The sequence below is a fragment of the Salmo salar genome, chromosome ssa29 (assembly GCF_905237065.1).
Source record: "Salmo salar chromosome ssa29, Ssal_v3.1, whole genome shotgun sequence".
NCBI classification, from domain to species: Eukaryota; Metazoa; Chordata; class Actinopteri; order Salmoniformes; family Salmonidae; genus Salmo; species Salmo salar.
Window position 1 is genome coordinate 4,335,057 of NC_059470.1, and position 24,414 is coordinate 4,359,470.

The following is a 24,414-nucleotide window of genomic DNA, read 5'->3' on the forward strand; positions in this document are numbered from 1 at the left end:
CTCTTTGGCATCAACTCAACTCGCCGTGTTTGGAGGAGGAGGAATGCTGCCTATGACCCCAAGAACACCATCCCCACCGTCAAACATGGAGGTGGAAACATTATGCTTTGGTGGTGTTTTTCTGCTAAGGGGACAGGACAACTTCACCGCATCAAAGGGACGATGGACGGGGCCATGTACCATCAAATCATGGGTGAGTACCTCCTTCCCTCAGCCAGGGCATTGGAAATGGGTTGTGGATGGGTATTCCAGCATGACAATGACCCAAAACACACGGCCAAGGCAACAAAGGAGTGGCTCAAGAAGAAGCACATTAAGGTCCTGGAGTGGCCTAGCCAGTCTCCAGACCTTAATCCCATAGAAAATCTGTGGAGGGAGCTGAAGGTTCGAGTTGCCAAACGTCAGCCTTGAAACCTTAATGACTTGGAGAAGATCTGAATAGAGGAGTGGGACAAAATCCCTCCTGAGGTGTGTGCAAACCTGATGGCCAACTACAAGAAACGTCTGATCTCTGATTGCCAACAATGGTTTTGCCACCAAGTACTAAGTCATGTTTTGCAGAGGGGTCAAATACTTATTTCCCTCATTAAAATGCAAATCATTTTATAACATTTTTGACATGCGTTTTTCTGGATTTTTTTGTTGTTATTCTGTTTATTTATAATCCTGTTGTTGTACATGAATACATGACTATGTATGGGCTTTTAAGAATGGATTTTGTGTAGAAGTGAAACTGGGTCAGAGTGGTTTTAATATGCTGAGTCGGGTAAAATACTTTACAGTCTGTTAAACACTGTGTGAGGTCTTGTGCCAGACGTTTTGGAATCACAATCTCTTTCTTAAGATTCTGTTGATTTCTGAATAAAACATAAATATTTTAAATAATAACAAGTTGTGAATTTTAAATTAAATCTTAGATATGTTCTGGGTAAAATGCATTCCTAGATAAAGGCTACACACCTATAATGCCAAAATGGCTACCAATTCTTATCTAGTAAAGAAGACTACAAATTCAAGTAAACTAATTGTTAGCAGGTAACAAAATACTGGGCTGTCCTTACCCACTCCAGACATCTCAGGCACAGCAGCTACAAAAGGACCATCTGGAAATGTTGGGGCGTTATCATTGATGTCCTGGACTTTGATGATGAATTCTGACTTTGGTTCCAGGGGCTTTTCAGTGTTGCGGTCGAAGGCTTGTGCGTGGAGGACGTAGTGTGCTTTCCTCTCCCGGTCCAGGCTTTCTGTTGCATGAATATCTCCTGTCACCTCGTTGATGATGAATATACTCCCAGCGCCTTCCCCACTCAGAATGTACCTTACAGAGCCATCCCCTTTGTCTGAGTTGGAATGAAGCTGCAAGAGAAACCAGAGACAAAATATCATATGGTTATTGCATAACCAGCATTATTGAATAAGTTACACCCTAAAGTTATAGCAAGTTTAAAACTTAAATATTTAATAAGTGCTAAATCTCAGTTCAAAATATTAGAAAATATGGAGATGTTCTGTAGAAAAGCATAGGAAGCGTAATCTATTCGTTGTAAGTAGGCTGCTGGTATGCGAACACATAAACAAACCTGTGAGTCTTCAATATAACACATTCCAAATGTCATATTCAAAGCTTTAGCCTGGGATTTAGAAATGTGACCACCTAAAACGGCAGCCTTTTTTGAGATTCAAGTTTTTGGGGTTAGTGAAATCCTTATAAACTCTTTAAAGATGAAATCACTTGAATAAATCTTTAATAATGATGAGTGAGAAAGTTACAGATGCACAAATATCATACCCCAAAGACCTCTCACCACTCATAATTATAAAAAATAAATTCAAGAGTATCCGTAATCCCGGTAGCATCCACATTAATGTATAAGTGTTTAGAAACATATTCTATTCTTCTTTACAATAAAAGTGACTCCAAAATTACACAATATATTATTTACCATTCATTTCTATTCAGCAGAAAATAATCTGAACCACAACCACAAGCAAATGCATCCAAAAAAATGTGTACAGTAGAGTCACAAGCTTGATATAGTCATTGTGTGCTATGGAAATGGGACCAAATACTTAACTTTTTACTACTTTAATACACACAAGGGAATTTTCCCGATATGTTGGGTCCCCTAAAATGGAGGGACTATGTACAAAAGGTTTTGTAATTTGTAAATGGTTAAAATGGATGAAAATGCACTCAAATTAAAGCTGACATTCTACAATTTAACCTTATAGTTATTGTATAATTTCAAATCCAGAGTGCTGGAGTACAGAGGCAAAACCACAAAAAAAATGGTCACTGTCCCAATACTTTTGGAGCTCACGGCATATACCCAGTGAAGGCAAAGAACATTGCGGGTTCTATCCTTATACCCCAGAGTGGGGATTTTAAAAAACAGCCAACACAAAATAACCAGTCACATCAAACTCTGAAATGACAGCCAATGTTCCCTTTTACTTTGTTTCATCTGTTTTCCATGGACATTTATAGCCATATTAATGATGCTGCTGCATGATTTCGCCTGGTTAGAAAAATGGCTAGCTGACGTCCGACACAGTTAGCGCTCTTTGGCAAGGGGGAGATCAAATTCATATTTTGCAACATTGTTGCAGAGGTCTGAGTGTCAAACAGCAAGGTTCATTGAAACCTGTGCTGTTGTAAACTAAATGCTAGCTAGAAAGCAAGAGGAAATAATGTGTTTAATAAAGCATACATTCTTAGATAAACCTTTTAGAAAATTCTAAATGTAACTGCCATTCCGATTAAAAAAAACAACTGCCATTCCAGTATGATGATGCAAGAGGAAGGTGGTTGAACCAACTTGCAAGTTGCCTACCAATAAGCATGTTATTTTTCATTGTAAGTAAAGTTGATTATTTAATTCATATATATGACGCCAAAGTCATATGATAAACTAGGCTAGATAAATACATTTGAAATGTATTTAGAATTTGAGCATGTTTGTAGCTAGCTAAAAATAAAAAGCAAGGCTACTTTAATTTGCCACTTTACAGGCTAGCCAGCTAACTTTGTCAAATAAACATTATTTTTTTTAATTTTGGGATATACCAAATGGAGCGACAGACCCAGCCTGAAATTGGCAATTAGCTAACTGTTACTTTTATTTCAGTATTTCAGTGTGGAGTCAATTGAGGGAACTGTTCAATGAAGCCATTAGAAGACTGTTGCTGACAGAGGGTGTACTGTATAAATTACTTATAATAAATTATGCATAATAAGTCTTGGTGATTCAATAGCCTAATTAATCATTACATTACTTTTAACACACTATCTATGTTTTGCTCAGTCTGGCAGTAACCCAGAACTATCAGAGGCTCTCTCTTTCGGCTGCTGCTGACAACAACTGCATGTAAGTTGTTCTTCTAAATCATAATAATTATATGTTTGCATTGCATTTTGGCTTCATTTTTGCAGATGAATTCATGCTTATTTATGAATATTATCTCATGTTTGGCCGGTTCGAATCCTGGGAGGGCGCTGGAAAAAACAGGCAGAATTTATCTGACAACTGGGTTTACATCCACAAAACATTCCCTTACCGTTGGGCCCTTGAGCAATGCCCTTAACCCTAAAACATTCTCTCCATCCAGGGGTGTTGCACTGCAGCTTGAACCTGTGCTTGTTTCAATTGTATGTGTGAGGTCTGCTGTTCGGGGGGGTTGAGAACGGGACAGAAGACACACTTTTGTTGTTCAGTGTAACTAATGGACAACATTGTATTGTATTTTATTGTATTGTATTCTAATGAAGTCAGGCAGAGTTGACGTGGGCCTTCATTCAAACAAAGAGTTGCCTCCCTGGCCACCAGTGCCTATTTCCAAACTAGCTTTGCATATACAATACATAAAAAAATATATTTTCTGATATTCTTTTGTCCATTATTTAATTGTTTATTAATTTATATTCTTAGCTAAAAATATTAGTAGTAGCCATGACTCATAAATTGCACCATGCAGGGTTCTATATGGAACAATTTTGGTTCAGTGAAGTCGAACCGTTAGGGTTCTGAAAAAGAACTCATAAAAAGGTTCTATACAGAACTTTTAAGGGGTTCCGTATATGAAGCAAGTGATTTATGTTCTATAAGGAACCTTTTTTTATAAGAGTGTGCTTTAACAAATCAGGACACTGTAACTGTACATCAAACACATGATAAAGAACTTAGAATTTACAGAGCATATACAGTACAAAGTGAAAGGTAACACAGTGGAATTCATACAGTGATCAAACAAAGCCAGAAGAGTTCAATCATCCATTTACATTCTCATCTTCTACATGAATTAATGTGTCAAACCTCAAAGGGCTAGCCACATTAACAGGTTATTTTGACTTCACAGAAATAATACTTCATGCTAGCCTAGCAGCACCATTTTCATATTGCTTCGCAGATGTATATACCCAACCATCACTGAGCATAGGTAGCCAGTGATGTAGTGGTAAAACAATTGGGTAAACGCTGATCGCTGTTCCCTGAAAATAAAGTAACGCTCCCTACATTTTCAATGTAAATACTCGTGCAAAAGAAAATAGGTAAATGCAGGTAAACGTCATTTACTTACATTTACCCTCCACTACCCACTGAAGGTAGGCATTATAAACATATCAGGTAGCTATGTTGAAGCATGAGGTACCTATTAATGAGCATACAGTATGAGGAAGACATTATTGATGAGGTAGACTCCCTGTGAGTGAGCATGTGAGGTAGACTCCCAGAGAGTGACTGACAGGCAGCTCTGCAGTCAGGCAGCAAGCCTTGTTGACTGTGATACTTTGTGATATAATGTACTGACAAAGAACTTCAGTAGCCTGTACGCTCTCGTTGGCTGGCCCTCGCTTCATACTCGTCGCCAAACCCACTGGCTCCAGGTCACCCACAAGACCCTGCTTGGTAAAGTCCCCCCGTATCTCAGCTCGCTGGTCACCATAGCAGCACCCACCTGTAGCAAGTGCTCCAGCAGGTATATCTCTCTGGTCACCCCCAAAGCCAATTCCTCCTTCGGCCGCCTCTCCTTCCAGTTCTCTGCTGCCAATGACTGGAACGAACTACAAAAATCTCTGAACCTGGAAACACTTATCTCCCTCACTAGCTTTAAGCACCAGCTGTCAGAGCAGCTCACAGATTACTGCACCTGTACATAGCCCATCTATATGTAGCCCAAACAACTACCCCTTCCCCTACTGTATTTATTTATTTTGCTCCTTTGCACCCCATTATTTCTATTTCTACTTTGCACTTTCTTCCACTGCAAATTTACCATTCCAGTGTTTTACTTGCTATATTGTATGTACTTCGCCACCATGGCCTTTTTTGCCTTTACCTCCCTTATCTCACCTCATTTGCTCACATTGTATATAGACTTATTTTTCTACTGTACTATTGACTGTATGTTTGTTTTATTCCATGTGTAACTCTGTGTTGATGTATGCGTCAAACTGCTTTGCTTTATCTTGGTCAGGTCGCAATTGCAAATGAGAACCTATTCTCAACTTGCCTACCTGGTTAAATAAAGGTGAAATAAAAATAAATAAATAAAAATAAAAGTCCCGCAGGACAGCTAGCCTGGTTGCCATCTCTATTCAGCTATTACATTCCTCTCCTTGTAAATGTTAGCTAAAAAGATTGGTATCCAGAATACAGAACAGCACCTCAGGGGTGTTTCTGAGTCACGGTCCAGTTGTCAGCCGATTTTCACTGGCAATAACAGGCTACTGAATTTCAATCAAAATTATCATCTCAATTAAACAAATACAAAACAGCAGGGGACATTACTGAAAACGGACTTCCCCCTCCCCTGTTCCCTTCTGTATTAGACAGCATTAAACTGAACAGTGAAAAGGTGCCAGGGCCAAATCTAATCAAAACTGTGCCTTGCAAATGAATCCCAACTTGAAAAGGTGCTGGCTGATTGCAAAACTTACTTCTTGATGAGAGCAAATGGTCCTTTTCTCTGGTAAACCTCAAAGCCTGTAATTAGGTAGGGAGTCAAAGTTCCAATTCCCATTGAGTTTCTACTCTCCTAATCAGGAATCAGGATTAAGGTAATGACAACCCACCAACCATACAAAGCACACAATAAAATGTGCTGTTTACCACCTGCCGTGCGGTAGCAGAGAGAACAGTCTATGACGTTGGTCTTTGACCATTTTAAGGGCCTTCCCTGAAAACGCCTGGTATATATGTCCTAGATGGCAGGAAGCTTGGCCCCAGTGATGTATTGGGCCATACACACTACCCTCTGTAGCACCTTACGTTCAGATCCCGAGCAGTTTCCATACCAGGCGGTGATGCAACCAGCCAGGATGCTCTCGATGGTGCAGCTGCAGAACTTTTTGAGGATCTGGGGACCGATGCCAAATCTTTTCAGTCTCCTGAGGGGGAATAGGTTTTGTAGTGCCCTCTACACAACTGTCTTGGTATGTTTGGACCTTGATAGTTTGTTGCTGATGTGGACACCAAGGAACTTGAAACTCTCAACCCACTCCACTTCAACCCTGTTGATGTAAACGGGGGCTTGTTCGGCCCTCCTTTTCCTGTATTCCAAGATCATCTCCTTTGACTTGCTCACATCGAGAGAGAGGTTGTTGGCCTGATACAACACTGACAGGTCTCTGACCTCCCTATAGGCTGCCTCATCATTGTCGGTTGATCAGGCCTAACACTGTTGTGTCATCATCAAACTTAATGATAATGTTGGAGTCATGCCTGGCCACACAGTCATGGGTGAACAGGGAGTACAGGAGGGGACTAAGCAAGCACCCCTGAGGGAAACCAGTGTTGAGGAACAGCCTGGCAGATGTGTTGATGCCTGCCCGTACCACCTGGTGGTGGCCAGTCAAGAAGTCCTGGATCCAGTTGCAGAGGGAAGTGTTTAGTCCCAGGGTCCTTAGCTTAGTGATTATCTTTTCGGGCACTATGGTGTTGAACGCTGAGCTGTAGTCAATGAACAGCATTCTCACAAAAGTGTTTGTCCAGGTGAGAAAGGCCGGTAAAGAGTGTGAATGAAATTGCATCGTCTGTGGATCTGTTGGGGTGGTATGCGAATTAGAGTGGGTCTAGGGTTTCTGGGATGATGGTGTTGATGTGAGCCATGACCAGCCTTTCAAAGAACTTCATGGCTACCGACGTGAGTGCTACGGGGCGGTAGTCATTTATGCAGGTTTCCTTCACATTCTTGGGCACAGGGACTACGGTGGTCTGCTTGAAACGTGGGTATTACAGACTTGGTCAGCGACAGGTTGAAAATGTCAGTGAAGACACTTGCCAGTTGGTCCGCACATTGCCTGAGTACACGCCCTGGTAATCCATCTGGCCACGCGGCCTTGTTATTAAAGGTCTTGCTCACATCGGCTATGGAGAGCGTAATCACAGTCATCCGGAACAGATGGGGCTCTCATGCATGCTTCAGTGTTGCTTGCCTCGAAGCAAGCATAAAAGGCACTTAGCTCATCTGGTAGGCTTGCGTCACTGGGTAGCTCACGGCTGGGTTTCCCTTTGTAGACCAATAGTTTGCAAGCCCTGCCACATCCAACGAAAGTCAGAGCCGGTGTTGTAGGATTCAATCTTAGTCCTGTATTGATGCTTTGCCTATTTGATGGTTCGTCTGAGGGCATAGTGGGATTTCTTATAAGCGTGGGATTTCTTATTAGTGTCCCACTTCTTGAAAGCAGCAGCTCTAGCCTTTAGATGTTGCCTGTAATCCATGGCTTCTGGTTGAGATATGTTCATATGGCCATGACTGAGGGGGTATACTCCTCAATGCCATTGGATGATTCACAGAACATATTCCAGTCTGTGCTAGAAAAACAGTCCAATAGCATAGCATCTGTGTCATCGGACAACTTCTGTATTGAGCGAGTCTCTGGTACTTCCTGCTTTAAGTTTTGCTTGTAAGCAGGAATCAGGAGGATATAATTATGCTCAGATCTGCCAAATGGAGGGCGAGGGAGAGCTTTGCATGCATCTCTGTGTGTGGAGTAAAGTTGGTCTAGGATTTTTTTTCCTCTGGTTGCACAGGTAAAATGGATTTAAGTTTGCCTGCATTAAAGTCCCCGGCTCCTAGAAGCGCCACTTCTGGACGAGCATTTTCTTGTTTGCTTATGGCCTTATACAGCTTGTTGAGTGCGGTCTTAGTGCCAGCATCAGTTTGTGGTGGTATATAGACAGCTAAGAATAATTTAAACTCAGCAAAAAAAGGAATGTCATCTCGCAGTCAACTGCGTTAATTTTCAGCAAACGTAACATGTGTAAATATTTGTATGAACACAACAAGATTCAACATCTGAGACATAAACTGAACAAGTTTCACAGACATGTGACTAACAGAAATGGAATAGTGTGTCCCCGATCAAAGGGGGGGTAAAAATCAAAAGTAACAGTATCTGGTGTGGCCACCAGCTGCATTAAGTACTGCAGTGCATTTCCTCCTCATGGACTGCACCAGATTTGCCAGTTCTTCCACCAAGGCACCTGCAAGTTCCCGGACATTTCCGGGGGGAATGGCCCTAGCCCTAACCCTTCGATCCAAAAGGTCCCAGACGTGCTCAATGGATAGAGATCCGGGCTCTCTTAGGCAGGCCATGGCAGAACACTGACATTCCTGTCTTGCAGGAATTCAAGGCACAGAACGAGCAGTATGGCTGGTGGCATTGTCATGCTGGAGGGTCATGTCAGGATGAGCCTGCAGGAAGGGTACCACATGAGGGAGGAGTATGTCTTCCCTGTAACGCACAGTGTTGAGATTGCCTGCAATGACAACAAGCTCAGTCCGATGATGCTGTGACACACCGCCCCAGACCATGACGGACCCTCCACCTCCAAATCGATCCCGCTCCAGAGTACAGGCTTCGGTGTAACCCTCATTCCTTCAACGATAAACGCGAATCCGACCATCACCCCTGGCAAGACAAAACCGTGACTCGTCAGTGAAGAGGACTTTTTGCCAGTCCTGTCTGGTCCAGCGACGGTGGATGTGTGCCCTTAGGCCTCTCTGAGCCTCTCTGAGCACTGATGGAGGGATTGTGCGTTCCTGGTGTAACTTAGGCAGTTGTTGTTGTCATCCTGTACCTGTCCTGTAGGTGTGATGTTCGGACGTACCGATCCTATGCAGGTTTTGTTACACGTGTTCTGCCACTGCGAGGAGGAACAGCTGTCCATCTTGTCTCCCTGTAGTGCTGTCTTAGGCGTCTCACAGTACGGACATTGAAATGTATTGCCCTGGCCACATCTACAGTCCTCATGCCTCCTTGCAGCATGCCTAAGGCACATTCACACAGATGAGCAGGGACTCTGGGCATCTTTCTTTTGGTGTTTTTCAGAGTCAGTAGAAAGGCCTCTTTAGTGTCCTAAATCTTTAGTGTCTTAAATTGCCTACCATCTGTAAGCTGTTAGTGTCTTAACGACCGTTCCACAGGTGCATGTTCATTAATTGTTTATGGTTCATTGAACAAGCATGGGAAACCGTGTTTAAACCCTTTTGCAATTTGGATTTTTACGAATTATCTTTGAAAGACAGGGTCCTGAAAAAGGAACGTTTCTTTTCTTGCTGAGTTTAGATGGAGAACTCTCTTGGTAGATAGTGTGGTCTACAGCTTATCATGAGGTACTCTACCTCAGTTGAGCAATACCTCGTAGCTACTCTGTCCTGGCGAAACACAGAAAAACCAGCCAGCTCTATATTATACGTGTCGTCATTCAGCCATGACTTGGTGAAATATAAGTTATTTCAGTTTTTATTGTCCCGTTGATAGGACATTCTCGACAGTAGATCATCAAGTTTGTTTTCCAGTGACTGCACGTTGGCCAATAGAACCGATGTAATGGTGATTTACTCACTCGCCTATGAATCCTAACAAGGCATCCCGACCTTCTCCCTCGGTATTGCTGCCTTTTCTTCATGCGAATGACGGGGATGTGGACCTGTTCTCTGGAAGCAGTATATCCTTCGCGTCAGACTCGTTAAAGAAAAAATCTTTGTCCAGTTCGAGGTGATTAATCGCTGTTCTGATGTCCAGAATATATTTTCGGTCATAAGAGACAGTGGCAGCAACTTTATGTACATAATAAGTTAGAAACAATGCAAAATAAAACTAGCAAAATAGCACAGTTGGTTAGGAGCCTGTAAAACGGCAGCCATCCAGTCCGGTGCCATTTGTTAAATGAATGTAGGCTGTCAATACCAAGGCTGAACCTGTAAGGTAGACCAATCTATGTTGTTAGAGACAGAATCCTTTGGGGCTATGGCAACAATTCCAGTAGTCAGGAACAGCCAGAGTGACATCGAGGTCATAACATAAAATTAAATAGCCAATACTGAAACTAACTAGACTAAACCTACCAGGAAGACCACTGCTGTTACAGACATAATTCTTTGGCTATGGCAGCACCGCCATGCAGAGAAGGCCTTCTAATGCATTAGATTCCAGTACAGTCAGCCATAATTTATTTATAGTTCATTAAAGATATTCACTCAGAAATGTTCCTGACTCTCCGCCTTTTGGATGTAATTAGCGTCAATTTTGTCAATCCATGAAACGGGCCTGCCGATAAGAGCCGAGCTGAACATACATCACCACTGCGCGTGTGTGTGTGTGTGTGTGTGTGTGTGTGTGTGTGTGTGTGTGTGTGTGTGTGTGTGTGTGTGTGTGTGTGTGTGTGTGTGTGTGTGTGTGTGTGTGTGTGTGTGTGTGTGTGTGTGTGTGTGTGCAGTGTGTGCGGGAATAATGAAGGCCAGATGAAAACTACTGCAATGCCCTGTAGAGAGGGGAGGGAATGGAGAGATGTGTGGGGGCCTGCCTGTCAGGGCACCATTTGGTACGCAGACATACTTTATGAGTAAGAGGATGGAGGGATTGTGTTTTTCTCTTTATGGTGAGTTTTCCCTCTATGGTGAGTTTATTAAGGCCGATTGGATGACTGTCTGGCACATGGCTGGTGGATGTTGGTGGTTTGCAGGACAGGGATTGCATTACTCTGGAGTGTTAATGGGATAAAAAAATTCCGGGGCACCAAAGTCACCGGCTGGAGCACTCAGATCCCCAGACAAACCCTAGATAGACAAAGTCTAGATAGATTCATGATATGGCCAGCGGTACAGCTAGATAAAGCACGGGTACACAGAGACAAAGTCAAGACAGGTAAAGCCCCGCCTTATCTCAGTTCAATGGTCACCATAGCAACACCCACCCGTAGCACGCGCTCCAACAGGTATATTGCACTGGTTATCACCAAAGCCAACACTTCCTTTGGCTGCCTTTCCTTCCAGTTCTCTGCTGCCAATGACCGGAACAAATTTGTAAAAATCACTGAAGCTGGAGACTTATATCTCCCTCCCTAACTTTAAGCATCAGCTGTCTGAGCAGCTTACCGATCACTGTACCTGTAAACAGCCAACCTGTAAATAGCACACCCAACTAACTCATCCCCATATTATTACTTAAACTCTTGCTCTTTTGCACCCCAGTATCTCTACTTGCACATTCACCATCTGCACATCTATCACTCCAGTATTAATGCTAAATTGTAATTATTTTCGCCTCTATGGCCTATTTATTGCCTACCTCCCTACTCTTCTACATTTGCACACACTGTATATAGATTTTTCTATTTTTCTTTTCTGTTATTGACTGTACATTTTTCATGTGTAACTCTCTGTTGTTGTTTTTGTCACACTGCTTTGCTTTATCATAGCCAGGTCGCAGTTGTAAATGAGAACTTGTTCTCAACTGGGCTACCTGGTTAAATAAAGGTGAAATAAAACAATTATTAAAAAAAACATTTAATCCTAGTAAAGATTCCCTGTCTTAGGTTAGTTAGGATCACCAATTTATTTTAAGAATGTGAAATGTCAGAGTAATAGTAGAGAGAATGATTTATTTCAGCTTTAATTTCTTTCATCACATTCCTAGTGGGTCAAAAGTTTACATACAATCAATTAGTATTTGGTAGCATTGCCTTTAAATTGTTTAACTTGGGTCAAACATTTCGGGTAGCCTTCCACAAGCTTCCCACAATAAGTTGGGTGAATTTTGGCCTTTTCCTCGTGAAGGAGCTGATGTAACTGAGTCCTTGCTTGCACACACTTTTTCAGTTCTGCCCACAAATTGTCAATAGGATTGAGGTCAGGGCTTTGTGATGACCACTCCAATACCTTGACCTTGTTATCCTTAAGCCATTTTGCAACAACTTTGGAAGTATGCTTGGGAACATTGTCCATTTGGAAGACCCATTTGCGACCAAGATTTAACTTCCTGACTGATGTCTCGAGATGTTGCTTCAATATATCCACATAATCTTCTGCAGCAAAACACCCCTACAACATGATGCTGCCACCCCCTTGCTTCATAGTTGGGATGGTGTTCTTCGGTTTGCAAGTATCTCCCTTTTCCTCCAAACATAATGATGGTCATTATACAATTATATTTTTGTTTCATCAGACCAAAAGACATTTCTCCAAAAACTACGATCTTTGTCCCCATGTGAAATTGCAAACCGTAGTCTGGCTTTTTTTATGGCAGTTTTGGAGCAGTGTCCTTTTCCTTGCTGGGCGTCCTTTACAGGTTATGTCGATATAGGAATCGTTTAACTCTAGTTATAGATACTTTTGTACCTGTTTCCTTCAGCATCTTCACAAGGTCCTTTGCTGTTGTTCTGCGATTGATTTGCACTTTTCGCACCAAAATACGTTCATCTCTAGGAGACAGAACGCATCTCCTTCCTGAGCGGTATAACGGCTGCGTGGTCCCATGGGGTTTATACTTGTGTACTATTGTTTGTACAGATGAACGTGGTACCTTCAGGCGTTTGGAAATTGCTCCAAAGGATGAACCAGACTTGTGGAGGTCTACAAATTTTTTTATGAGGCCTTGGCTGATTTCTTTTGATTTTCCCATGATGTCAAGCATAGAGACACTGAATTTGAAGGTAGGCCATGAAATACATACACAGATACAGCTCCAATTGACTCAAATGATGTCAATTAGCCTATCAGAAGCTTCTAAACCATGACATCATGTTATGGAATTTTCCAAGCTGTTTAAACGCACAGTCAACTTAATGTATGTAAACTTCTGACCCACTGGAAATGTGATACAGTGAAATATAAGTGAAAAAATCTGTCAACAATGGTTGGAAAAATTACTTCTGTCAAGCACAAAGTAGATATCCTAATCGACTTGCTAAAACTATAGTTTGTTAACAAGAAATGTGTGAAGTGGTTGAAAAACGGTGACTCCAACCTAAGTATATGTAAACTTCCGACTTTAACTGTAAGTTTTCAGCCCCTTTGCTTGAAATTGAGCTTCGGGTGCATCCTGTTTCCATTGATCATCCTTGAGATGTTTCTACAACTTGATTGGAGTTCACCGGTGGTAAATTCAATTGATTGGATATGATTTAGAAAAGCACACACCTGTCTATATAAGTTGACAGTGCATTTCATAGCAAAAACCAAGCCATAACGTCGAAGGAATTGTCCGTAGAGCTCCGAGACAGGATTGTGTCGAGGCACAGATCTGGGGAAGGGTACCAAAACAATTCTGCAGCATTGAAGATCCCCAAGAACACAGTGGCCTCCATCATTCTTAAATGGATAATGTTTGGAACCACCAAGACTCTTCCTAGAGCTGGCCGCTTGCCAAACTGAGCAATCGGGGGCCAAAGGCCTTAGTCAGGGAGATGGGAGAAACTTCCAGAAGGACAACCATCTCTGCAGCACTCCACCAATCAGGCCGTTATGGTAGAGTGGCCAGACAGAAGCCAATCGTCAGTAAGAGGCACATTCCAGCCCACTTGAAGTTTGCCAAAAGGCACCTCAAGTTTCTCAGACCATGAAAAGAATATATTCTCTGGTCTGATGAAACCAAGATTGAACTCTTTGCCCTGAATGCCAAGCGTCATGTCTGGAGGAGACATGGCACCATCCCTACGGTGAAGCATGGTGGTGGCAACATCATTCTGTGGGGATGTTTTTCAGCTGCAGGGACTGGGAGACTAGTCAGGATCGAGGGAAAGATGGAGAAAAATACAGAGAGATCCTTGATAAATACCTGCTCCAGAGAGCTCAGGACCTCAGACTGGGGCGAAGGTTCACCTTCCAACAGGACAGTGACCCTAAGCATACAGCCAAGGCAATGCAGGGGTGGCTTCGGGACAAGTCATCGAATGTCCTTGAGTGGCCCAGCCAGAGCCTGGACTTGAACCCGATCAAACATCTCTGGAGAGACCTGAAAATAGCTGTGCAGCAACGCTCCCCACCAACCTGACAGAGCTTTATTGGATCTGCAGAGAAGAATGTAGGAAACTTCCCAAATACAGGTGTGCCAAGCTTGTAGCGTCATACCCAATAAGAATCGATGCTGTAATCGCTGCCAAAGGTGCTTCAAGAAAGTACTGAGTAAAGGGTCTGAATACTTATGTAAATGTGATATTTATTTATTTGTATTTATAATTACTAATTTTATAGCATGTGAAAATCTGAAGGATTTGTAGTGTCTTCAAATAAATGTATCCAAACAAGGAGATCACAATTGCACAGCTGACAGAACAACATGATAAGGTAAACAATTTGACAGTCTGCCTTTTTAGCTTGGCCTAATAAGTTTGATTTTATATTGGATCATGAAATGATTAAATGACAATAGTTATATGGATATGGATTCCAATAACTTAATAGTCTATCTTCCTTATTAAGACGTTTTTAAAATATATTAACTAATTCGAAAGACTAGGCTACTATGCACAGTTTTGGAGAAGATGGCTGCTGAACTAATCAGGTTGAATGAGGACAATGGCCAAAGTGTTAAGAGTTATTAGCATATTGGAAGATCCATGTCCTTCCAGAGCTGATTACTCAGACTGGTGAAGTTCACAGAAATTCCAAACTCATGACTGTTGAGATCTGTTTTTATCGGTACTTGTCAAAACTTGGCACTAGTAAACATGCCATTTTATGCAGTGTGGGCTGGGTTACAATCCTGGATGGGAGACCAAAGGGTAGCTGTAGATATAGAAATGATCCAGTAGGAGATACTGCCCAGCCTATAGTTTTTTTCAGAAGTGGATATAATGTGGAAGATCTGAAGTTGTTTTAAAGGTACACGTTCAATATATTTATTACAAGGTTTGTCTATGTTGAAATTTGGTTATCATGATGACATAATCCTGTGGTTAAAATTTCACCCTCAATAAAACGTTGATGACCAAGATACAATATGTTGACAAATGATGTTGAAACAATGTTGATTCAACCAGTTTGTGCCCAGTGGGTACTTGTTGGGATGTGTGATTATCTTTGCTTGTTGTCTTTTGTCTGTCTGTGCATTGGAATGTGTGCAGTTGACCATGACAATTTTTATACTGTCAGCTTTGCCAGCTGTGCTGCTCAGCAGTAAACAAACACATTTTGGTGTCATCTGTCTTCCTAAGAAGCTCATGGCTAGATTGACCTAAGAGTTAGCGTCGGAAAACGTAAAAAGAGAGAACTGCTGATGGGAAGTTTGAGTAGTTGAAGATGTGTGTGCAGGGGGTAGCGCTCTCTCTCTTTCCACAAATAGGGAAGTAGGAGAGGCGGTCTGAAAAATGGGGGTTGGCTCATCAGTGCTAGGCCTCATATATTTGCAATTAGTGAGGAGGGTTAGTTTTGGATAAAATCTCAGCCCTTATTCTTTGCTCAAGAGGACTTAATCACTTTTTTTATGTAGGTGTGTTTGTCTGATAATCACAGTTTTTCGGCCATGCTTCCCCCACTCAAATTTTTATAGCACTCTCTCTGCAATTGATTTGTAACAGTCACAGTCTTGGGCACCTTGGCGATGATGGAGCATGCAGCTAATGACCATACATTGGGAGATTGCAATGGGAGCGTGATAAAGACATGTCGTCTGTCGTTTGTGATCCACCCTAATGGCTGTCCTCTATTTTGACTTTAGCTACTGCTGGGGAAATAAAATGAAGCCCAGGCAGCACGGCGGACAGTAATCTCGTCTCCCAGCGGTATAGTTGACTTCTTGATGTACAGTATAAAGATTATTAGAAGGCTGGGATTGGGAATCAGTCATTACACTAATTTAAAGGCTTCGGTTCGGTTGGCTATACTCACAGATGCAATTTAGATTTCTTATTTTAACTTTTGTGGTTTAATGATACAAAAATAATGAAAACGCTGGCAGATCCACTAAGAAAACATCCAGATTCGGCTGTAACTACTGTACGCTCTGTGGCTCACAATCAGTGGAGTGTAGACATAAATTGTAAATCAGAATTGTCTGTGTGGCACTAATGTGATTAGCTGTGCTGAAATCAAAGGTCAGTCAGACTAGGAGATACACAACAGTGAAAATACCAATTTAAGTGTTTGTAAAAATGTGGTTTTCAAATTGCGCTTAATGTAATAGTTTTTTAATTGACGTTCACAGTCACACTTTTGGAACTGATTTTCAGAGCTAGGGTATCACTTTGACAGCGATCTAGGCTACACTTGCAAAATATATTGAACAAAAATATAAATGCCACATGCAACAATTTAAATGATTTTACTGAGTTACAGTTCATATAAGGAAATCAGTCAATTGAAATAGATTCATTAGGCCCTAATCTATGCATTTCGCATGACTGGGAAAAGGCACATTGGTGGGCTTGGGAGGGCATAGGACTACCTACTTGGAAACCAGGCCCACCCATTTGGGAGCCAGGCCCAGCCAATCAAAATCTATTTTTCCCAGAGGTGTAAAGTACTGAAGTAAAAATACTTTAAAGTACTGCTTAAGTCGTTTTTTTTGTATGTGTGCTTTACTATTTATCATTTTTAGAACTTTTACTTTTACACTACATTCCTGAAGAAAATATTGTAGTTTTTACTCCATACATTTTCCCTAACACCCAAAAGTGCTCCTTACATTTGGAATGCTTAGCAGGACAGGAACATGGTCCAATTCATTGTCACAGTTGTTGTCTTCGTCTTCTGACGATAATGCGAAATCGTCATCAGAAAATGTGGACCAATACGCAGCAGGTACGTGAATGCTCATCTTGATTTTTAATTCATCTCAAAAATGAACATACAAAATAACAAAACACAAAAAACGAACACTCGACAAATAAACAGTCTGGTAAGGCACAAGGCTATACACAGAATAATCACCCACAAATAACACATACAAACACACCCTAATATATGGGACTCTCAATCAAAGGCAGATAGACAACACCTGCCTTCAATTGAGAGTCCCAACCCCAATCAACCAAACATAGAAACACACACACTAGACTAACCCTAGAATTAACTAAACATAAACCAAAACCCGGAAATACTAAATCAAACACCCTTTACACAAACACAACACCCCGAACCACATAAAACAAATACCCCCTGCCACGCCCTGACCAAACTACAACCTTATATACTGGCCAGGACGTGACAGTACCCCCCCCCTTAAAGGTGCTACCCCAGAAGCACCTTAACAAAAAATAACCCCAAGCAACACCAACAAAAAGTCCCCTTTTCTAAAGGGAGGGAAGGGAGGGTGGCTGCCGTCAACGACGGCACTGTGCGACACCCCCCCCTCCCCAACCCACCTATTTCTGGAGGTGGCTCTGGTTCCGGCCGTTCCAGGCTGTCGGGCCACTCTGGCATCGCCGAGGGGCAGTCGGGCCAGTCTGGCATCGCCGGGGGGCAGTCGGGCCAGTCTAGCAATTCGGGACAGTCTGGGCAGTCTGGCAATTCGGGACAGTCTGGGCAGTCTGGCAATTCGGGACAGTCTGGCAATTCGGGACAGTCTGGCAATTCGGGACAGTCTAGCAATTCGGGACAGTCTGGCAATTCGGGACAGTCTGGCAATTCGGGACAGTCTGGCAATTCGGGACAGTCTGGGCAGTCTGGCAATTCGGGACAGTCTGGGCAGTCTGGCAATTCGGGACAGTCTGGGCAGTCTGGCAATTCGGGACAGTCTGGGCAGTCTGGCAATTCGGGACAGTCTGGGCAGTCTGGCAATTCGGGACAGTCTGGGCAGTCTGGCAATTCGGGACAGTCTGGGCAGTCTGGCAATTCGGGACAGTCTGGGCAGTCTGGCAATTCGGGACAGTCAGGGCAGTCTGGCCACTCCGGCAGTTCAGGGCAGTCTGGCCACTCCGGCAGTTCAGGGCAGTCTGGCCACTCCGGCAGTTCAGGGCAGTCTGGCCACTCCGGCAGTTCAGGGCAGTCTGGCCACTCCGGCAGTTCAGGGCAGTCTGGCCACTCCGGCAGTTCAGGGCAGTCTGGCCACTCCGGCAGTTCAGGGCAGTCTGGCCACTCCGGCAGTTCAGCGCAGTCTGGCCACTCCGGCAGTTCAGCGCAGTCTGACCGCTCCGGCAGTTCAGCGCAGTCTGACCGCTCTGACGACTGTTGACTGGCGGGCAGCTCTGACGATGACTGTTGACTGGCGGGCAGCTCTGACGATGACTGTTGACTGGCGGGCAGCTCTGACGATGACTGTTGACTGGCGGGCAGCTCTGACGATGACTGTTGACTGGCGGGCAGCTCTGACGATGACTGTTGACTGGCGGGCAGCTCTGACGATGACTGTTGACTGGCGGGCAGCTCTGACGATGACTGTTGACTGGCGGGCAGCTCTGACGATGACTGTTGACTGGCGGGCAGCTCTGACGATGACTGTTGACTGGCGGGCAGATCTGACGATGACTGTTGACTGGCGGGCAGCTCTGATGATGACTGTTGACTGGCGGGCAGCTCTGATGATGACTGTTGACTGGCGGGCAGCTCTGATGAAGACTGTTGACTGGCGAGGCTGGGTTGACGCACTTGTAGCCTGGTGCGTGGTGCTGGTACTGGGCTTACCAGATTATGTACACGCACCTCCAGGCTAGTGCGGGGAGCGGGAACAGGACGAGTCGGACTGGGTTGACGCACTTCCGGGTCCGCACGAGAGACAGGAGCTGGAAACCCAGGGCTATGGAGGCGCACAGCCGGTCTAGATCTTACCTCCTGCACAACCCGCCTTGGCTGGATGGAACTAGTAGCCCTGTACGAGCGGGGTGCTCGTACAGGGCAGACTGGGCTGTGCAGGGGCCTGATGGTAGCCGTGCGTAGAGCGGGAGTTGGGTAGCCTGGTCCTCGGAGGCGTACCGGCGACCAGATGCGCTGCGCAGGCATCCTCCTACCAGGCTGGATGCCCGCTCTAGCACGGCACCTGCGAGGGGCTGGAATAACGCGCACCGGACTGTGCGTGCGTATGGGTGAGATAGTGCGCTCCTCAGCGAAACATAGCGCTCTCCACCCCATACGCTCCTCCATATAACCACGAGTAGCTGGCTTCCGGCTCTTCTTACGCCTAGCCAAACTACCCGTGTGCCCCCCCAAAAATTTTCTTGGGGGTGCCTCTCGTGCTTCTCCTTCAGCGCGTACTTGGCCTCGTACCACCGCCTCTCTGCCTTGGCTGCCTCAATTTCCCACTGCGGGCGTCGATAATCCCCAGCCTGGTGCCAAGGTCCGGCCCCGTCCAGAACTTCCTCCCAAGTCCACTTCTCCCGCCAGTCCAACTCGAACTCCGTCTGCTCCTTCCTCTGCTGCTTGGTCCTTTGGTGGTGGGTGATTCTGTCACAGTTGTTGTCTTCGTCTTCTGACGATAATGCGAAATCGTCATCAGAAAATGTGGACCAATACGCAGCAGGTACGTGAATGCTCATCTTGATTTTTAATTCATCTCAAAAATGAACATACAAAATAACAAAACACAAAAAACGAACACTCGACAAATAAACAGTCTGGTAAGGCACAAGGCTATACACAGAATAATCACCCACAAATAACACATACAAACACACCCTAATATATGGGACTCTCAATCAAAGGCAGATAGACAACACCTGCCTTCAACTGAGAGTCCCAACCCCAATCAACCAAACATAGAAACACACACACTAGACTAACCCTAGAATTAACTAAACATAAACCAAAACCCGGAAATACTAAATCAAACACCCTTTACACAAACACAACACCCCGAACCACATAAAACAAATACCCCCTGCCACGCCCTGACCAAACTACAACCTTATATACTGGCCAGGACGTGACATTCATGCACTTATCAAGATCACTTCCCTGGTCATCCCTACTGGCTCTGATCTGGTGGACTCACTAAATGCAAATACTTTGTTTATAAACTACATCTGAGTGTTGGAATGTGGCCCTGGCTGTCTGTAAATTTTTTAAACAACAAAATGGTGATGTCTAGTTTGCTTACTATAAGGAATTTGAAATGATTTATACTTGTACTTTTACTTTTGACTCTTAAGTATAATTTAGCAATTACATTTACTTTTGAGTAGTATTTTACTGGGTGAATTTCACTTTTACTTAAGGCCTTTTCTATTAAGGTACCTTCACTTTTACTCAATTATGAAAATTGGGTACTTTTTCCACCACTGGTTTTGCCCCATAAAAGGGCTTTAATACAGACAAAAATACTCCTCAGTTTCATCAGCTGTACAGATCACTGGTCTCAGACGATACAGCAGGTGAAGAAGCCGGATGTGGAGGTCCTAGACTGGCATGGTTACACGTGGTCTGCGGTTGTGAGGCCAGTTGGACGTACTGCCAAATTCTCTAAAACAACGTTGAAGGCAGCTTATGGTAGAGAAATTAACATTACATTCGCTGGCAACAACTCTGATGGACATTCCTGCAGTCAACATGCCAATTGCACGCTCCCTCAAAACTTGAGACATCTGTGTTGTGTGACAAAACTGCACATTTTAGTGGCCTTTTATTGTCCCCACACAAGGTGCACCTGTGTAATGATCATGCAGTTGAATCACCTTCTTGATATGCCACACCTGTCAGGTGGATGGATTATCTTGGCAAATGAGAAATTATCACTAACAGTGATGTAAACCCTTTTCTGCACAACATTTGAGAGAAATAGGCTTTTTGTGTTTTTGGAACATTTCTGGGATCTTTTATTTCAGCTCATGAAACATGGGACCAATACTTTACATGTTGCATTTAGATTTTTGTTCCGTATAGACATATATTTTATTTCTACAGTACCTGTTAATTAAAGGATAAAAAACACTAGGCCTTGGTCTACAGGTGTATGAAGGCCACATCACTATGCAAGCCAGCATAATGTGACTTGCGCCCATACAGTTTTTGAATCAGCTGTTGTTGCTGTTGGCATTGTGATCCTACCTAGGACATTGGCTGAGTCAAAAATGGCAACCTGGTCAGAGGTAGTACACTAGACTCTTAGAAAAAAAAGGTGCTAAGTAGAACTATATAGGGTTCTTTGATTTGTCCCCATAGGGGAACCCTTTTCTGGCTAGGGTTCTACCTAAAACCTTTCTATCTTCTAAAGGTTCTTCCTAGAACTTTCTATGAACTGTTTTACTAAGATACCTTTAATCTTTGAAGGGTTCTTCCTAGAGCTTCCACCAGCCTTATTATCCAATACAATTAAACTCTTTATGACAATACATTACCCATACGATAAGGAATTCTTTGAGGGTTTCTTTTGATGAAATACTATACCCTAACACGGTGGTGTTAGGAAACTCCTGGTTCACAGGTCACATCAGGCCTGCAAGTCACATTTTGCTGGCTGGCATAGTGATGTGTAATTCCTATTGAAATCCAGCCCAATGGAGTATATCCAACAATTGTAACTTCTAATCACTCGCAACCTGCATTCAGAATGAGGGTTGGGAAGATTGATTAATGGAACTACCTAAATCATCTAAACTGGAACAACCATTTCAGTAACGTGTGCAAAAACTACTAACAGAAAATGTATGTTATTTTTATTTGTGTAGCATAATATTAATCAACCAATCAATGCAAAAACAAAGATATTGAAGTAAACAATTCTGAAAATGAACCTGCAATTGAGCATGCTGGGAAATATGACAATAATGGGCATGGTGTTTTACTCTACACAGTAAAAATGGCACAATCACACTCAACTTCTTTTACACCACTGAGTTTTAATTTAACTCCTTAGTCAACACCAGAAATGTTACACTGAAAAATGAACACTAGGTTATACTGGCCAATTTGCTTTGTACCATACTACGGCCTTGCCGGTTCACTCATCCTTCGTAGTATGCTCCTACTGTCTACTCAATAAAATCAAAGATAATACTAGTTTGAAAGGCATACATTATGGCAAAGATATCAACCATTTCAGTACTGTATGTAAAACGATTAAGGGAATACCAGACATATATTCCCGTATAGGTACAGTTTAAACATTCTGATGCCTATATTTTTTATTAACTTTAACTTCAGGAGTGTTCCTTCCAAAGAATGCTTGCCTTCTAATAATCATCCAATAACCTTTCTTCCAAAAACGGTTCTTAGGATGTTAAAGGTTCTAGGTAGAAAACAGTTATTGGTAGAACCCTATCCCTCTGCAAAGAACCCTTTTCAAACACTTTTTTTGTAAGAGTGTAGATAAGGAATAGAGTTCCATTTGGGATGCACACAGAGTGTTCTAGAAGGTTTCTGATCTGACCTGATCATTGATGGGACAGGAGCCCCAGACTGACTGGATGGTGTACTAATCCAAATGGCCTCAGAGAAAAGGTGAGAAAAATCAATACATCTCTCACCATCTCTCTCTCTCTAGCTCTCTCTTGATCTTAAGCTTGAGCTCTTTCTGTCTCACACACACAAACACACACGTTTATAATTCACATAGTTTTCCAGGGATTTGGGAAATGGTCTACAGTAAACTTCTGAGTGCACATACTACATTGATAACTAGCTCTAATATTACTGTAATTGGGTTTGGGCTTTTGTAAGGAACAAATCTTGTATGGCTAGCTCTTTTCTGTATTACAAACAGGAAATGACACGAGCTGTGACAGTCTATTTTATTTTGTTCTAAATCACCACTCAATGTGTAATGAGCATTCAGAACCCAGCAAGTGCAGAGCTCAGCTTTTTCTTTGTAAAGAATGGAGGGAAAAAGCAATTTAACTAAAACCCTTATTTCACTTTTTCCACTGTTGTACCATTAAATATAAGACAGTTGCCTGATTCTGTCACAGCACAATCCATTTATAGCAGTATGAATAAAACATTTAGACACCTTTTTGTAGAGGTTGGCATTTTGCTCTGCAAATGACCATAGAATAAGTCACAAAAGAGGGGGTTGATTCCTCTTAGTCTGGTTCTAAGCACACAATCTATCAAAAGCCATTTACAACATCTTTTAAACTACCGTAGTAGGTAGTTAAGTCATTTACCTTGATATATTTACGTATTTAGCTAATCGCCAATTGGGTAGCATTATGTGCCATTATGGACTATTATGTCCCGCTTTAAATTACGTGCAGCTTATAAAGGTTTCATAAAGCCTTCATAAAGCTTTCATAAACACTACATACATGTGTCACAAATCATATATAGCCATATGTCATGTTCTATAAAGGGTTCATAAATGTGGCATAACTGTGTGAAATAACCACCAATGTAACATGTGACATAACCCACTGTCAAATTAGACATAAACCTGTGCTTTATAAAGGATGGCATAAGCATCACTTGATAAAGGCTTTATTAATCATATTTAATTGAGGTTTCACAAAGCATTTATAACCTTGTCATGAATCTTGGTAGAGCATTGCAATGCCAGGATAGTGGTTTCGATTAACCGGGACCACCCATACGTAAACATTTATGCACGTAAGTCGCTTTGGATAAAAGTGCCTGCTAAATTGTATATATTATGTATTATCACTCTAAAACATTTATAGGATGGCCCAACCTCTTTCCCTATTGGGTGCATAGCAAATATTGGATCTGACTTCAACTTTCCACAAAACTTTGGCAGGCCTTTTAAAATCTGTTCAAATTTGTTGCCTAATTCAGATTTTTTTTCTCCAAAATTATGTTTTCTCAGTTTTGGTTTTCCCGATTTTGGATTTCCCACGTCTTTTTCTGTTTTTCCCCCAGTTTTTTCCCCCACTTCTTTAATAGAAGAACAACAAAATTACATTTTCTGTGTTCACAACAATGCATAAACCATATCAGGGGACGACTTTTGAATTCTTGAAAATGTCTAAAAAACATATTTTTTGTTGTTGTTTAATTGCCCTTTAATTCAGTGTGCATGCCCTGCATTATTGTTTGGTTAGCGGTGTTTCTGTAGCACAGTGATGAGTTCGCAAAACAAATACCCACTTGTGGTGCCACTGGATAGCGAAAAACTAGGAAGTTAACCTTTATTTTTTGTAATTGAAATTTGTTTAATCAATTTGTTAAGTATCGAGTTAGATTACATAGCTACCTCAATTGTTATTTCAATACATTTTGGTGACTTCAAAGCAACTGCTAGCTAGCAAATTGCATTTAGCTAGCTAACAGGCTCAGCTAAATAAAAATCCCACTAGATACAGCCAC

At 42.6% G+C, this 24,414-nt stretch overlaps 1 protein-coding gene across 1 annotated transcript in view; it reads right to left on the reverse strand.

The window, feature by feature from the left end:
• The window catches only part of LOC106590046 (cadherin-18), a 390,157-nt gene that overhangs the window by 102,244 nt on the left and 263,499 nt on the right, over nt 1-24,414 (reverse strand). The window contains exon 4 of the mRNA XM_045710800.1: nt 1,062-1,356. Coding sequence (XP_045566756.1) covers nt 1,062-1,356 — 295 coding nt within the window. The remainder of the gene's footprint in view (nt 1-1,061; nt 1,357-24,414) is intronic.